Here is a 17976-nt window from a genome sequence, read left to right on the forward strand (position 1 = left end):
CTCTTTTAAGTGAATTTTTTGCCTTAACGGAATAGAAGCTCACTTGAATGCAACATTGCTCAGAATTCCTTGTTCCTTTGTCCAAGGATATGCTGCCTGTTCTTGCACAAGGGGAACACTGATAGTGTTCCTAGCTCCTAGAGGAATTCCCAGTGGTAGTGGTGGTGGTGGTGGTGGTAGTAGCAGCCATTCTTTGACCTGACCTTTTTTCTGGAACGTTAATGGTTGGGATTTCTGGGATTCAACATGCAGGGCTTAGTGCTGCATCTACTTTCCAGAAATGTCAACCAATGTGATATTTCTTTTGTGTTTACTTTTGTTTTGCCAATGGGATCTGTGCCAAGGCGCTCTTAATTTTTGTGCGGATTACACAGATGAACACTCTGCATGTCTTAAAAGTTATCCTGAGGGAAATGCTTGTGAAAGATTAAAAGTAATCTATAAGGATTCCTTTAATAGAAGGGGCAGGCAGGAATCAATGCAAGAATGGGAAATATTCTATCTATTCAACAGCTGGAATAGCACTGTGGTGGGAAGGGGGTCTAGGAAGCAGAAGGCTGCTGGATGCAGATAGGTGAGGCACAAAAAGAACCTCATTTCATCAAGACCCACAAGGCAAGCTTCAGCACAATGCAGATAGGGAACTGGGAGGAGAGAGGGTTTGAATACACTGTGTGAGGGGTACTTCTCCATGTCTGCTGTGGCTGAATCAGTCTGGTAATCAGCCCAGTCACTCGCCCACATGCGATTCCTTGGTTATCAAAGTACTTCAAAGTACTTAAATATGGCTGATCCTGCCCATTCCCCCCCCCCCGCTGCTATGTTATATGTAAATATTTAGTTGTAATCTAGAATTCAATAGATTGCAGTTTGCTTTAACAGGATATTGACTGTGCTACTAATTAGTTTTGACTTCAAAGCAGGTATGAAATAAGCAGCTGCATTAAGGTAAGTGCCATTCAGCCTGTTGCGTATTAAGCTTGCTTAAAAATACTGTCTTCTACCTAAAATACTCAAACCAGGAAATCCAGGATGCCCCATTATCTCAGGTATTGGCACTATTACTGTGGGTGTTTCCGGTTATATGGGCTCTGTTTTGAAACCATATGCCATCAGTGCTCCCAGCTACGTATGTGGCACCACAGATTTTCTGAGGAAAATACAATCTTTGAATAATCTTCCTAACAATACTATACTAGCCACTATGGATGTGGAATCTCTGTATACCAACATCCCACACAGCGATGGATTACAAGCTATAAGGAACACCATTTCAAATAAAATCACAGCGGACTTTGCTACCAAACTCTGCCATTTGTCCTTACCCACAACAACTTCAAAATTGGTGATGACCTGTTCCTCCATATCAGTAGCACAGCAATGGGCACCCACATGGCCCCACAGTATGCCAACAGCTTCATGGCAGATTTAGAACAACATTTCCCACTCAAACCTCTCTTATACCTGCGATACGTTGACGATTTTTATTATCTGGACACATGGTCAGCAGACCCTGGACACCTTCCACCAGACATTCAATGACTTTCACCCCACCATCAACCTAACAATGAACCAATCTATGCAAGAAATACATTTTTGGACACTACTATAAAAATACAGGATGGGCGTATAGACACCACCTTATACCGTAAACCAACTGACCGACAAACATATCTACATGCTTCCAGCTACCATACCAAACATACCAAACAATCCATTGTATATAGCCAGGCCCTACATTACACCCGCATCTGTTCCAACTCTACAGACAGAGACATTCACCTAAGAGATCTACGGCAAACCTTTTTAGAACTAAAATACCCACCTGATGAAGTTAAACAACAGATCAACAGAGCCAGACTGATACTCAAAGAGAACTTGCTGCAAGACAGACCCAAAAAAGAAAATAACACCACTAGTAATCACTTGCAGCTCCCAAGTTAAAACAGTTCAATGCATCATCAGAGATCTACAACCTCTCCTAGACAATGACAGTTCTTTCTCAAGCTCTGGGAAGAAGACCTATCATTGCCTACAGACAGCCACCCAACCTTAAACAACCAGACTTAACATGGACACTGGTACCAGAGCCTACAATAAACCCAGATGCCAACTTTGCTGCCACATACACCCGGACAACACCATTACTGGCCCCAACAACATAAAACATACCATCTCAGGACTATTTAATTGCTCATCTAACATTGTGTATGCCATCAAATGCCAACAGTGCCCTTCATCTCTCTATATTGGACAAAAAGGCCAAACCCTACGCCAAAGGATAAATGGACATAAATCTGATATCAGGAATAACAAGACAGAGAAACCAGTAGGAGAACACTTTAATCTCCCAGGACCTTCTATACAAGATCTCAAAGTAGCTGTCTTATTACAAAAGAATTTCAGAAATAGACTGGAAAGAGAAGTTGCTGAATTGCAACTTATTACCAAGCTTAAAACCATGGAGAGACGTGGTCTGAATAGAGACATTGGATTCTTATCTCATTATACACGATAAAGCTATTTTAAGCCATCTCACCCCTTGCTTTTTCCTGTAAGACCAATTGCAGTCGTTAACAGTTGTCAACAGGTTTATCACACCTATCAGCCAATCACCCATTCCCACTATCCTGAGTAATGCCCCTCCCCACCATCTCACTATATATCAGGGTCTGGTGACTTCTGTTTCAGTGTATCTGAAGAAGTGTGCATGCACATGAAAGCTCATACCAATAACAAACTTAGTTGGTCTCCAAGGTGCTACTGGATGGAAGGAATTTGTTTTGTTAATAATACAAGTCACTATTGCTTGGTTCTGTCTCTGATGGTGGAGGCAGTATGTCTCTGAATTCTAGTTGCTGGGAATTTCAAATGGATAAACCACTGTTGCATTTTGATCCTGCTTGTGGGCTTTCCACAGGCATCCAGTTGGCTGCAGTGAGAACAAAGTACTGGACTAGTTGGGGCATTGTCTTGATCCAGCAGGGCTCTGCTCACTTTAAGGTGTAATGTACACATAACCAATCAATGTATTTGCATAAATACTTTTTTCTGATTTTTTTTGTTTGGGGGGGGGTCATTTAACTCTGAAGTTTACTTCTGAATGTTTGCCCCTCTTTCCCCCTTGTATTTAAGGAAGGGCATTGAAACTGAGTAAGAATTATGCAGATATTTTAAGATAACCTTGCTTTGGACAGTGATACGTTTCAGGGCATCAGTGAAATGGCATGCAATTTGGATGGCATGCATCTTGGCAGCTGTATGTTTTCTGAGAATCTCTGCCCTGCTGTTTTCTGTGACATTGCAAATATACTTAGAGAGCACCTTGGACCATTGTGCATACTGCAGCCAATTATGCTGGATTTGTTTGTTTATTTAAAGTATTTCTATTCCACCTTTCTCCCAAGTTGGGATTCAAGGCAGCTTACAACAGTTTTAAAAACATTTTAAAATGTGAAGTAATAAAAACAATCTAGTTAAAAACAATAGTTAAAATACGGTAAAACACACTTAGAGCCAGTATTAACATACTGATTGTCCTGATAACAAGCAGCCTAGTAGTGAACATAAACTGCACCTGGTTTTTAAAGCTCTGTCTAAATAGGAAGTTCTTAACCTACTGGTGAAATGATAACAGAGATCTGGTCTAACCCCTTTTGTGAGGGAATCCCACAATATAGGAAAAGGCTTGCTCTCCTGTCACCACCAACTTTGATGTTGATGGGACTAAGAGAAGATGCTCTCCCACAGATCTTAGCCCCAGGGCAGGTTCAAAAAGAGAGATAATCTTTCAGGTAACATGGATCCTAGCCATATAGGATTTAGGTGTTGAACTGCTGCACTACTGACGTTGCAAAGGTTTTTCTTTGAGTTTCCTGAATTATCTTGTGTTCTGGGAATGTTTGCAAACCCACTTGGCAGTATAACTAAGGTTACATATATTTTTAATATGTATATCTCCCCTGTCCTCCGGGATGGAACTCAAAGCAATGAACATGGAAGCTTTTCAGACCCTGCCCAGATCTAAACTTGCTTAGCGTCAGCAAATCAGTTGCACTATGTGCCTTCAAACTATGTGCCAAGTCATAATGAAGCTGCCCAGAGTCTGTCTAAGCTGCTAGTGCATACCCTGATCACCAGCAGCTCTCCAGTGGATTTTTCTTTTCTGAAAAAAATAATAATCCAGATCAGTTGGGGAGCAATTCTAGTTGACATGCACAGACATTTTTTATTTTTAAAAATCTTTTTAAATGGTCCAAGATGAATGCCACACGTTTGTTTAATGAAACAGAAAGTAGCTGCTGATTTGTTCTCGTTGCCCTGTGGCTTCTCACTCTCATGCAGCTTGAAGTGAGAGCCATTGCTGCAGCATCAGCGGCAGACTCCTTTACCAGGTTTATAAAAATGGTTTTGAGGAGTGAGGCAATGTTGTTACTGCCTTTAAAAAAAAGCTGAATGCACTGCAGTCAGATCCAGGTTGTCCTCGTGTGCCCTTTTTAATGGAGAAAATAGACTGCCTATGTAACAGTTAAAAAAATGTGTGCAGCCCTCTTCTACACATCTTCACCTGTAAGTAAAACCAACTGTTTTCAGTAAGAACTACTTCCTAGTAATGGTGTGTTTAGGGTTGAAACCTTCGTGCTTAGAAAGTCAGAGATGTGAGAGAACAAAAGAGGTAAACAAATCTCAGATCCTTTGTTCATACACTACACTTAACATCCTGGCTTTTGATGTGCAAGTTAGACCGGTTTGAATCTCTTTTGTTACTGGAGACTCCTGTTATACTTGCTGGGTTAAATTCATAAATGGACTATGGAAATGAAATATTAGCATATGGGTGTGGGGCTTTGTAGGAGTCTATGTTGCTATGACATGTAACGAGAGAATGAAAAAAGTGGGTTTTTCCAGAGCATCAATTTTATTTTGTGTCACAGTGTTTAGGGCAGTCCCTAGCCCCATCCTTGGCTGCTTTCAGCTCATGTATACATACAATAATTGGAGGGAAAGCATTATGTGTGTTTTCCCCTTTGTGAAATACAAATTTCAAGACAGACAATGATGCAGCCTGGCTGTATTAAAAAGGAAGTGTTTACTTGTTTGCTTTTCATTCTTGAGCCCTTACAGTGGCTGCCTGCACAGGCCTTTGGAAGAATAGGGTGGGAACAGTATTATGACATCAAATCCTGCTGAAACAGAATTATGACCACATATTCAATAACCAATGGGAGAGGAGCTGTGTATTCATTCTTCCATTTTGGAGTAATATCTTGGAGCTGCCTCCTTGGTTGGAGATGTCTCCCTATGAACTTTTGGTTGTAATGTGGAATTTTTTTGGGGGGTGGGGTAGTGAAGTGTTGATCCCTGCTGTAACCTTCCTTTACTGAAATTCTATTTTGCTTTTTACGAAGTTTACTCAAGTATAAGACTGTAGCTTGGCATCAGTGACAATTTGACTATAGCTCTGATATTTCAGCTGCCTTTTCCAATGTGTTGTGCTAGATGCTGTACCATTCTTAATCTATTTTTATTGCTGCTTTTATTTCTTACATTGTATTATACTGTACAGTGGTACCTTGGTTTGCCTAAGTTTGGATTACACACATCAAACCCGGAAGTGCATGTCCCGGGTTGCAACCTTTTTTTGGATTACAACCCTTCCCCCCCCTTTTTTTTTTGAGGCCCCATTGGCAAAAGCGTGCCTTGGGTTACAACCTGTTTTGGTTTACAAATGGACCTCCGTAACAGATTATGGTTGTAAACCAAGGTACCACTGTATTACAGTTTGAATCGTAGAATTCAGATTATAATACAATAAAGTGCATTTAGGATTACAATAAAAGAAGCAACAAAAGTATAATTAAACACATGATATCTAATGGGGCTATACCATGGACCACCTGTATGTGGCTCATAGACCAGAGTTTGGGAGTTAGAGTTGCTGCACTAAGGAATACTTCCCTTCTGGTTCAAGATAATTTTTTCATGCCCTGGATTTGGAGTAGATGGAAAGGGTGATTTCATAGCAATGCCTAGCAGCTTGCTTTGAATCATGACTCAGTGATGTGTTGGAAGGGGAGCTTACAGAGCTTTTTCAAAAGGGAAGTTCAATCAGTTCTCCCTCCCAGTTCTCCATTAACATTTCCTGCCTGGGCCAGTGGCTTCCTATAAGTTCAGGCGGGGTAGCTTCCCATTCCAGGAGAGGCAAGGGGTGCCTGCAGGATTTTCTCATCAAGTGTCTCCAGACTGGCTAGCAGGAAGACAAAGGGTTGCATTCCTTAGCAGTGAGGGTCGGAGGGCAAAATTTCCCACAAAGCTTGCTCTACAGGAGCAGAGGAGGGAAAAGATTAGCTGAGGAATCTCCCCGCTTCTGAGCCAAGGAAGAATCTCCCACTGACAAATACAAATTGAGCAGGGTTCAAGAACGATAAAAATAAGCTGGTTAACGGGAGCCAAGAGAAAGGAAACTCCAGGAATGACGCGTGTGTGTGTCCTCCCCTTAGGGTTTCAGTTCTCTGTCTGGAGAAAATATATTTAGGAAGAGGAGGGCCTTCATCTATATGCATTTGCTGCCTGGTGCCCTAATTGTTTACCCTGCTTTCTCCCTTTTAAATAAGACTCATCTAAAAAGTTCTAGTGAGGGCCTTTTCTGCAGTGGCCCAATATAAATTTAGTCCGATGATAATGGAGCATGGTCAGCAGTCAGTATGTTGACTGTCAGCTGGGAAAGAAAAATAGGGCAAGAAGTGGGGACTTGAGTACCTAACAGCTTACAGTATCCTTACATGGCTGTTTAGGTTTTTAGGCATCTGTTAGAAGGTGAGGATACACTGCATAAGAAGAGCCCCACTGACTTGGTCCAAAAGGCCCATCTAGTCCAGCATCCTGTTCTTACAGTGATCACCAGATGGCTGTGGGAAGCCTGCAAGCAGGGCCTGAGTGCAACAACACTCTCTCCTCTTGCAATTTCCAGAAACTGGTTTTCTGATTGCTGCTGACAGAGGAGGTAGAATATCACGGCTTGCCTTGTCTCTTATCACTACAATAATCAAATGCCACCCTCATTTTTGTTTAGTGTGTATGAGAACGAAAGCTTTTAGCATCATGGTGCTAATACTTTGGATAACTGTTCCCATGGAAATTAAACAGGCAATTACAATGTTTTGTTGCCAAGTGTTTTGTAGAGAATTACTTTGATTCAGGGTTGGTCGTTGGCTTTGTGTTTTATGATTTTTTAAATGATTTTAATCAGCCGCCTAGAGTGGTTGGGGCAGCCCAGTCAGATGGATGCAGTACAAATAATAAATTAACAAATTATTATTATTTTACACAATAATAATAATAATAATAATAATAATAATAATAATAATAATAATAATAATTTATACCCTGCCCATCTGGCTGGGCCTCCCCAGCCACTCTGGGCGGCTTCCATAAAAACCAAAAATACAGTAAAGTATCACATGTTAAAAACTTCCCTGAACAGGGCTGCCTTAAGATGTCTTCTGAATGTCAGGTAGTTGTTTATCGCTTTGACATCTGCTGGAAGGGCGTTCCACAGGGCGGGCGCCACTACCGAGAAGGCCCTCTGCCTGGTTCCCTGTAGCTTTGCTTCTCGCAATGAGGGAACCGCCAGAAGGCCCTCGGCGCTGGACCTCAGCGTCCGGGCAGAATGATGGGGGTGGAGACACTCCTTCAGGTATACTGGACCGAGGCCGTTTAGGGCTTTAAAGGTCAGCACCAACACTTTGAATTGTGCTCGGAAACGTACTGGGAGCCAATGTAGGTCTTTCAAGACCGGTGTTATATGGTCCCGGCGGCCGCCCCCAGTCACCAGTCTAGCTGCCGCATTCTGGATTAGTTGTAGTTTCCGAGTCACCTTCAAAGGTAGCCCCACGTAGAGCGCATTGCAGTAGTCCAAGCGGGAGATAACCAGAGCATGCACCACTCTGGCGAGACAGTCCGCAGGCAGATAGGGTCTCAGCCTACGTACTATATATATATATATATTGTTGGTGGTTTATAAATACTTTTATCAAACACATCTATAAATGAACATGTTGAAAAGCACAGGTTGCAATACTGAAACGAAGGGGACTCCACTATCTCACTCTCCATTAGGAGATCCTTTTATCCCATAACTACGAAGCTTACTCGGGTATTCTTTGTGAAGGGTTTTTTCAAAGTCAGAGTTGTTTCCAGTGTTTTTCCTACTTAGAGTAGATCTATTGAAAGTAATGGATATACCTAACTTACGCCCATTTATTTTATTGGGTCCACTCTTGAATTGGATACAACCCTATGTACACAGTGTTGACTAGATCACCTCTATATATTGGTTGACACTCAAAAGTAAAATATTTACTAGGAGTTCTAAAACATCTATTGTTCTTTTGCAGGACTCAGTTGTCCTAGGGTGAGGGTTGCTGTACTTGACTAGATTGTTTTCAGTTGATGTCACGATAAACCTGCAATCCTACGTTTGCCTGCAAAAGCAAGCCTCATTGCATTCTGTGAGACTTGCTTCTAAGTAACTGCACAGCACTGTGCAGCCCTTAGTTAATGAAAATTTCCCAGTGGCTTTGAAAACGTTTTTAAAGAGCAGTACTGAATATATGAACCAAAAGCTGGGCTTGTGTGGGGCAATTATGATGAAAGCTTATTTTGAGAGTGAACAAAAGGAATTGCAGCTGGCCCATTTAAACACACAGAGTTTGTGGCAGGGAGCATATTTCCAAGAGTGTCAAAATAGTGGGTGTGTCAAAAATGGTTTAAGCAAGCTGACCCTACCAGTATCGCTTGCAATCTTGCATTGATCAAATACCTCTGGGTGTGATGAGGTTGTGACTTCAGAAGCCCTGAGCTATTCATGACCAGAATAGATTTGCCCTGCTTGATGTGGGAGAAGATGGGGGAGGGGCAGGAACAGCTGAAAGAGCAATAAATAAAATGCAGTGGAAAGTGATCCAACACCACACTGCGTATCTGAAGTGCTTGCCTGTAGCCTTGTATGTTTGTAAAACAAAATTCTCATAAATACTAATTGTACCCACAACTTTGTACAATAAAGTAGTGCTGCTCGTGTGTTCACATCTATCAATCAAATCAAAGTGCCTGTAGCCTGCGGTGGGTTGCAGAACCCCATGTCCTTTGAGCACTGGGTGTGGTAAGAAAGACCCCCTTCCGTCCCTATGGTATGATTTTGTACACTAGTCAAGTAGTGTGTTGCACATGGAGTTCTTAAAAGCCAAAACTGCAGTCATATATTAAGCCCTGTGAAGGATGCATCTCTTGCTCACATGCCCAAGCTACATTCCATGGAACAAGGCCAGGGCTAGTGCTGTCTTGCATAGTATCCTATGACATTTAAGCATTGTGCTTTATTCATGCCATGCTACATGGATGGACGTTTACTAGAACTTCTTTTATGTGAAACAGAATGCTGAAAACGTGTCTGTGCGAAACGTAAGGCTATATAACCTTTAAAAGGTTATTTAAAATGTAATTTAAACGGAAGTCATTGTGTGTGGCCTCCGTGAAACAGGTGGTTTTTAGACAAGCAAAAGCTTCAAATAACCTAGGGGGTGGGGAACGTGTGTTCCTGTGGATGGTGTAGGGCTCCACCTCCCATTAACTCTAGCCAGTAAGGTCAGGGATAATGGGAGTTAAGAGTACAGTAATGTCCAGAAGGCCACAAGTTCCTCATCCCTGCAATAACCAATGAGCATTCTTTAGGTAACTGGGTTGTGTAAACAACCCATTTTGTATCGAACGCAAATGGACTCCTTTGTGGAAATGAATGAATGTGCTCTGAAAACACCCTATGATGACCATCCACAATATATTTTGGGACAACAGCTCCCATTATCCTTAGCCATTGGGCATGCTGTCTGGGGCTGGCTGATGGGAGTTAGAGTCCAACAGCCGGAGGGCTGCTCAGGGGGAACAGTTGCTACTGCTCAGTCTGGGAGACCTCATTCTCTTCTGTATGTCACATCTCTCACAGCTGTTATGTCACTAACAAGCCTCTGTTCAGAAATGCCCCTGTGAGCCAGCTGGCATCTTGAGATACTTCAGGCAATCAATAGATAATTATTTTCCCCTTTTTTACCAGAATGATCTCCTCTCTCTTTCATATACTTATTTCCCTAACCAAACCACTGCAGATGTGGCTCTTTCTCATTCCATGTAGAAAGTGTTATCAGTGCTAGGAGAACCTTCAGCCTGAAAGGAAAGTTGGCTCTTGTGTACCATCAGCTCTTTATTTTGTGTCTGATCTCATTACAACTTTTCAAGGCAATAAAGTCTTTTATAATAATCAAAGTTAAGTTTCTGATATTAAACACTATTTTAACAGCACTATTATTAACAAATCAGCCAGGCCATATATTGTCTAGAAATGCTTTGCTTCTTCCTCTACCATTTCAAATGAATCACTTCATTAATTTAAAGCAGTCAAAGGAGCAGCGGGGCAGCAGACTAAATTCGATGCAGTTACTCTCTAAAGCAGGAGTGGGGGAGCCTTTGGACCCAAATGTTGTAGGACTTCTCCCAGCCAGCAAGGCCAATGGTGAAGACACAATTCGCCACCTCTGTTGCAACACTTCCTAGACTGTTCTAAATTAGACTCTTCTAGTTTCAGAGACTCTCCTATGATTCAAAGCTGCAAGTCCCTGGTCTATTGTAAGAATGAGACCTCAGGACAATCCCATGTGCAAGACCAGAACTAATTCATTTGCATACCCATTCAGCTTAAAAACCCGAAGTGAACAATACTGTAGCTTGGCATCAGTGACAGTTTAACTACAGCTCTGATATTAAAGCAAGGTAAAATCTCAACATTTGCATCAGGCTCTTGGTGGGTGGGGGTGGGGGTGGAAGAAAGCAGGCTTCAATAAATTAACAGGCAGATTTCATGGAGGCTCATGTGATTGGATATTCTGCTGCTGTATCAGTCTACCCCTTAATTGCACAGGGGATTAACAATTAAGAGCTTAGCATTCAAATCTATCTCTTTGGACTCCTGTCCACTAATGCACATAAAGACCAGTAAGAATGGGCAGCAAGTTTGTACCGCCAAATGAAGAAGAGCCCTTTCACACATTCTAATCTCATTCCAGTGTTGGCCACTTTTAAACACTCTCACATTTTTTTTTGCATCCTGCCAGATGAACATCAGCTTTGCATTTTGTTCCTTGAGTGAGCCCAAGTCAATCTGCTTAGAGTTTACTGTTGAAGTGATCAAGTTTTGTCTTGGCTGAAAATCCCCCATCAAAAGCGGCATTAAGAACTTCATCCAGGCAGCTTGTCATCACAAAATTCAGATCCTGCCGTACGTTGGCGGCAATCTCCTCAAGATCCTTTTCATTTCTTTGAGGAATGATAATTCGCTTTAGTCCAGCTCGGTGTGCTGCTAGAACTTTGTCCTTAATTCCTCCAACCTGTTTAAATACACAGAATGAAATGGGGAGAGCAGAGAGAGTTTAAGGAGGATGCTACTGGCAGAAATAAGGCATTGTGTTATTACTATGCTATGTGCAAATAATTTTCTCAACTTGTTTTGTTAATGTTTTCACAGACCAATGCATCATACTCCAGTGTTTTCTTGCCAACTCCTCTCTTGTCTCCATGTCCATTTGTTCCCTTCACCCCTTCCTTAAAGAATCCAAATTATGTGAATGCTTGTCAAACAGATAAAATGTAATAAACATATACATAATTTGGGTTTGCCACATGCAGATTTGAAGGGGGGGCACAAAAACACATGTAACCCTGGACTATGTGTTATTTAATCAAATTTATATTCCACCTTTTCCCATCATTAAAGACAACATACATGAGTTTCCTAGATGGTCTCTCACCTAGGAACTGAACAGAGCTGAAGCTATTTTGCTGCAGAAGGCTTGCTTTGTGATGTGTGTGAGCCTTCAGGACATTCCCTGGGATCATTAACCAACAGGACTGCCTTTAACCTGAATCACTTGTTTGCCGATCTACACAGAGCAAAGCAAGTGTAACTGTTATGCAGATTCTGGTTTTTGTTTCTTGTGTGTATTGGGGATGAGAGCAGTTAGCCATATTGGTTCAGCCACCCCATTTTGGCCCCAGCCTGCGAAATGAGAACACTTAAGACTACAAATACAGAAGACCTGAAACCAACCTCAAGGGAGGGAAAGGAGCAGAAAAGCCTCATCATCAGTTTTAGCCCAATGACCAATCCTGAAAAGGTCTCGATTGGAATAAGGGTTGAAACTGGCAAAGGACTAATTCCGGAGATTAGTCAGTTTCTGGTCCAGTGCAAACTTGCTCTTTGCAGGCTGAATGGTGCCTTGAGATGTCACATGGAAGAGGGAGTGTTTTCTTGCTTGCTGTTGGTGACCTCAACCAACACTATGCACATTCCAGAAAGCACTTCAGATCACAATGGCCTGGGCTAGCTGAGGCATGTGTCAGTTTTGTATTTTTATTTTTGTAGCAAACCTATGAAAGATGATTTTGGGCAAGTATAATAAAATCCCCGCACAAGTAGTGCCTTTTAAAAAGGAAGATGATGATTAAAATTTCTATACCACCCTTCCATCTGAGGATCACAGAGTGGTTTACAGTTACACAGATTGTTTAATTTTGCCTGGCACCTAAAATATATGTAACAAAGGTGCCAGGTGAGTCTCCCTGGGGAGAGCATTCCACATGTGGGGAGCCACCACAGAAAAGGCCCTCTCATATTCCTACCCCTGGCACCTCGTGGAGAAAGCACATGAAGAGGGGCTGAAGGTCGGTTCATGTGAGGAAAGGCAGTCCTTGAGGTATTGTGGACCTGAGCCATTTAAGGCTTAATAGGTCAAAACCGACACTTTGAATTGGACGCGAAAACTAACCGTCAGCCACTGCAGTCAGGCCAGGATTGGCATCATATGCTCAAACCATATTGTCCCAGTGAGCAACACTTCCAGTTCTTGGAAGTGGTGTTTAACCAAACTTCTAGGGCAGGCACATCCAACTCCCAAGGGACTGCGATCTACTCCCAGTATAAAAAAACTGGCAGTGATCTACCCATTGACATTAGAGGGAGGAGGAGCCAGAGTTGTTGAACTTTTTGGGGGGAAATGCCATACATCGCTCACCAAAAAAACCGTAAGAAAACAAATGCACGCACCAATTAAGACAATGATCATATCCACGATTGACAGCAACAAACTCCAAACAAGCAAACACTTTACGCGACGGAGGAACAGAGGGGGGAGGGGGTTGGAAACATTATTTTAATCCTGAGATCGATAAGGGTCCCGCGATCAACCATGATCTACCAGGAGCACCCAGGGATCTACCCGTAGACCATGGTCGACTGGTTGAACATGTCTGATCTAGGGGTATTCTTAGCTGTCATCAAGACAGAAGTGGGAAGGAAGTAAAACTGGCTGAATCTGGTAAAAAAAATCCTTCTTCAACAGCTCCCCAGATAACAAAGTGATGATGCGGCCACAGTTTTCAATTAGGCAATATCTGACAATATAAGCCCCACCCGCTGGAATAAATTACTATTATCTTCTCTGTTGTCTTGCAAATGTCGCCTGTGGCAGATCACCAATGTAGAGCAGATTTGAAAAATAAAGTATCTGCTAACTGTTTGTTTTGTAGAACTGTGCTAACTTTACCAGACAACCTTCAGTAGCGTGACTAGATTAAAGAATTAGAACTAGTATTGGAATGTGCGGTGTGATGGGTTTTTTTGTTTTGCAGGGGGTGGGGCAGGGGATGAGATAGAGAGATAGAAAGCCTCAACAATATCGCTATCTGCAAAGAATACTTACTGGAAGAACAAGGCCTCTTAGTGTAATTTCTCCAGTCATGGCTACATCTGAACGCACGAGCCGCCCACTGAACAAGGAGGCAAGGCAGGTTACTATGGTAACACCAGCAGATGGTCCATCTTTTGTGACAGCTCCAGCTGGGAAGTGCAGATGGATGTCTGTGTTGTCAAGGAGATCAAAACTTCCAGAAGCTTTAAGAAAGAGAATTGGGGAGGGGGGATGTTCAGTGTGGAAAATTCAAACCTGCGGTGCTTCTGGTCTTTTGTTCTTTGGGGGAAAGCAAACAAACAAATAAACAAACCACATCACTGGAGGACTTGCATTCCAGACGCTTGTTCCACTTGGCAGCAGAGCATTTGAAAGGAGATCTGTGCCGGGTGGTGGAGGAGGAGGGGGAGACAGAAGGATTAAGGAAGAAAACACCTGTGTCAATATACTCTGCTACACTTTGAATCTGGAAACACTTTCCCAGATAAACCGGTTTAACAGCAGTACGAACACTTTCCGTGGTACTAAAATGAATTGATTGGATTAAAAATGGTGCCCCCCCCCATAACTGGACAGATTATTTTTTTTAAAAAAAGTTACTTTTAATTTTTTTAAAGTGTTTATAAGAACTGTAGCTGAATAAGGGCCATCTCAGCAGAGGCATTCCCTTCTGCACATGTGAGAGGAGAAATGCTTCTTTGGTGATGATACGGGGTGCAGGCAATAAAAGCACTGGTTTCTTTCAGAATTGCTGGTTTTGATCAGGCAAAAATGTATGCTGTTCGAAGTAGTCAGTCAATAGTAAATTCACTTGGATAAATCTTCAAGTGAATGATAAAATTAGTTAGGACTTTTATCTACTGGGGCTTGCACAAGGTGGGACACCCAATTTTTGCCAGTCGTACCTACCTGCTTAGGCACCCCTCCCCTCAAATTCCTTGTTGCTAAGGTTGGGGGACACTGAAATAGTATGAGCTATGGCACAGAGGGGGACACGGGTGGCGCTGTGGATTAAACCACAGAGCCTAGGACTTGCCGATCAGAAGGTCGGCAGTTCGAATCCCCGCAACGGGGTGAGCTTCCGTTGCTTGGTCCCTGCTCCTGCCAACCTAGCAGTTCGAAAGCACGTCAAAGTGCAAGTAGATAAACAGGTACCGCTCCGGCAGGAAGGTAAACGGCGATTTCGTGCACTGCTCTGTTTCGCCAGAAGCAGCTTAGTCATGCTGGCCACATGACCCGGAAGCTGTACACCAGCTCCCTCGGCCAGTAAAGCGAGATGAGTGCCGCAACCCCAGAGTTGGCCACGACTGGACCTAATGGTCAGGGGTCCCTTTACCTTTACCTTTTATGGCACAGAGGGCTGCACAAGGCAGGGCCCCAGTGGTGAAAATCAGCTGCCCAGGTGGAGATGCTTTCTACTAAGCCTAAGGCAAAGTCACCATTGGACAAACACACTGAGCATCGCTAGGAAGTGTCCTGAGTTTTCAAAGCATACTTTGAAAACACACACCACCTTTGGCATCTGCAAAAGTGGATCTGGACTGTAACTCGTGAGTAGAGCACGTGGTTTCACATGCATTCAATCCCTGGCATCTCCAAGCAGGACTGGGACTGCCCCTTGCCTGAATCCCTGGAGAGATGCTGCCAGTCAAAGTAGGCAGGACTGAGCAAGGTGCACCAAAAGGTCTGACTCACTATAAGGCAGCTTTCAATGGTTTCATGTGCCTAATATTATCTCCGTATTACAGATGAGGGGCTGAGGCTTAAAGCACATCTTTAAAAAGCAGCTAGAGGGAAAACAGCATTCTTAGCCTTTTGTAAAAGCAACCTTAAGAAACCAAGGTGCAGATCATTCACACGAAGGCAAGTCCCTCAAAACCAATACTCTGCTGTTTTCAATAGCTGCGCTGTTCTTAAAAATGGAATTTCCAGCTGAGGCCATTTACAAATTCTTTGTTTATTTGGAAACATTCCTATCTGCTTTTCAGTTTATGTATGTCCTGAGAACGGGAGTTAAAAAAATACAATCAAAGCAATTACTGCAGCAAGAGGAAAGAATTCCCAGACTAATTTAACCAGACAGCAGTGTCAAAATATACAGTACTAATTCAATTCCAAGCACTCTTAAAGATCAAACCCTTGCCCAAAAAGAGAAATTTAAAAAGAAAAGCTTCTGTTTTACATTGGGTTGCTATAAGGCTCTTTGGGTTAACCAAAGTGGTGGCATAAAGACATTTAATATAATAAAATGGAGACATGTCAGCGCCTTTCTTAGCCAGCCTACTGTGTTTTTAGCCTGCTAATCATAAGCCTGATTTTAACTGGTAAAAGGCTGGTAAAATTGGGACAGACTGCCCTGTTTGTTCTCTGCCAGTTCTTCTTATGGGTAAAAAGTAGGCTAGTAAAAAACTGAGCAGGCTAGTATTGTTTGGCGGCTAATTTACATGGGCTGTGCTGAGGCCCAAACCTGGGACCTTTTCCATGCAAAGCACTTGCAACAGTCTCCTTTTGCAACTTGCCCCAAGCTAAAAATGCCTTCCACCCAAAATGTATGGTGTCTTCCAGAGGCTTGATGGCCTCCACTTCTATAGTCCGAGGCAGGCAGCAAAAGCCAGACATGTTCAAAACCTATTCTATGCATGCATGAAGCACGCGCCAGATCTTTCCATTCATGCCTTCTCACATACCATTTGTCAGTAGGTATTTCTTTGCGTTGCTGCGCAGCCAGCTGATGGCAAGATGTGCCGACTCCTTCATGACATCGCCCAGCTGCCCAGTCAGAGTCAGCTGGCCTTCCCCATCCATGCGGCTGGCTTCTACAAACATGATCTCCCCTCCTAAAGGAGTCCAAGCCAAACCTATTGCTACGCCGGGTTGATTCAGCCGCTCGGACACCTGAAAGAAGCATAGTATTTCTGTGGAAAAGGACAGCTTGGTGCCGAAAATAAGGCTCCCGCTTGAAATAGGTCTTCTGATTTCAGTACTGCAGAAAGGCCAAGATGGGTTTCTCCGAATGACCCTAATAAGTGGTTTCATGTAGATGTTAAATAGCATAAGCATGGGTGTAGCTGCCCTCCCCAATTAATAAGACTACATAGCAAACTGAGGTTCTGCTCCCCCTAACAAAAGGTCAGCCCCCCTGACAAAAATCCTGGCTACGCCCATGAGCATAAGGGATAAAACTGAGCCATGAGTAACTCTGCATTGATGGGGCCAAAGAGCTGAACAGCATCTTGAACTGAGCCCAGAAACAAAGAAGGAGCCAGCAGAGACGGTATGCCCATGCTATTAGAGCATCCTTGATACTCAGAAATGGTCCTAGTTCACAGGCATTCTGGACAAGCTTCTAGGAACATTCCTAAGAGGATTACAGGAGGGAATCTCAGAAATGACTTCTGCTTATTGACTTCTGCTTATTACTGGGCGCAAAATAATAATAATAATAATAATATTTTATTTATACCCCACCCTCCCCAGCCAGAACCCAGCTCAGGGTGGCTAACACCAATAAAATTACAATAAAATGTAATAGGAAGGGGGGGGACAGTTAATTAAAATACAGGTTAAAATACAATTTAAAATGCAGCCTCATTTTAGCAGTAGCCCATAAATCAGAACCATAAGGGGAGGGAAACATAAGGGTTAGACTGAGTCCAAACCAAAGGCCAGGCGGCACAGCTCCTTCTTGCAGGCCCTGCGGAAAGATGTCAACATTTTGCAGCATGGATCATTTCCAGAATCCTAGCTTTAACAAACAAAGCAAGCAAAACTTCAAGTGAAATGTTACCCTTTCACTACACACATTAATATTTTCCGGCTACACATATTTTTTCTTCCCTGCATCAGGCCAAGGAAGCCAAGGACTGAAACACCACTGATAACAGCTTTCTGAAAGGGTGGAGCTGCAAACATATACTCTGATGAAAGTTTCCTAAGGCTAGGGTGCATGTGGGTAGGGGCTTAAAATGGGTGCTTCATAGAGCAGAGAATAGAGTACTGTTTTTTTGTAACAGCAAAAATGAGTTAAAGTTTTTTGAAGTTGGCAAATGGAACTTTTCATTTATGCAACAACCCAGAGATCTACCCTGTTTTTCAGTTTCTCCAAGTAAGGAAAGGTCAGCTCTTATACCTTCAACTTTAACTGCTATAAAGGAAGATGCTTTTTAAAAAGTGCTCTATC

General features: G+C 42.7%; 1 protein-coding gene across 3 annotated transcripts in view; it reads right to left on the minus strand.

Annotated features, from left to right (window-relative positions):
• Positions 1 to 10240: 10240 nt before the first annotated feature.
• Positions 10241 to 17976, minus strand: part of LONP2 (lon peptidase 2, peroxisomal) — a 57628-nt gene continuing 49892 nt past the window's right edge. For 2 of the 3 annotated variants that reach the window (XM_081201160.1, XM_081201159.1), the window contains exons 13-15: positions 16484 to 16691; positions 13809 to 13999; positions 10241 to 11438 (exon numbers count right to left, since the gene is read on the minus strand). In XM_081201160.1, coding sequence (XP_081057286.1) covers positions 11217 to 11438; positions 13809 to 13999; positions 16484 to 16691 — 621 coding nt within the window. In that variant the 3' untranslated portion in view covers positions 10241 to 11216. Of the gene's footprint in view, positions 11439 to 13808; positions 14000 to 14023; positions 14177 to 16483; positions 16692 to 17976 lie in introns of those variants that run through there. The other variant, XM_081201161.1, reaches the window with a different exon arrangement.

Source organism: Podarcis bocagei, assembly GCF_964188305.1.
Source record: "Podarcis bocagei genome assembly, chromosome: 7".
NCBI lineage: Eukaryota > Metazoa > Chordata > Lepidosauria > Squamata > Lacertidae > Podarcis > Podarcis bocagei.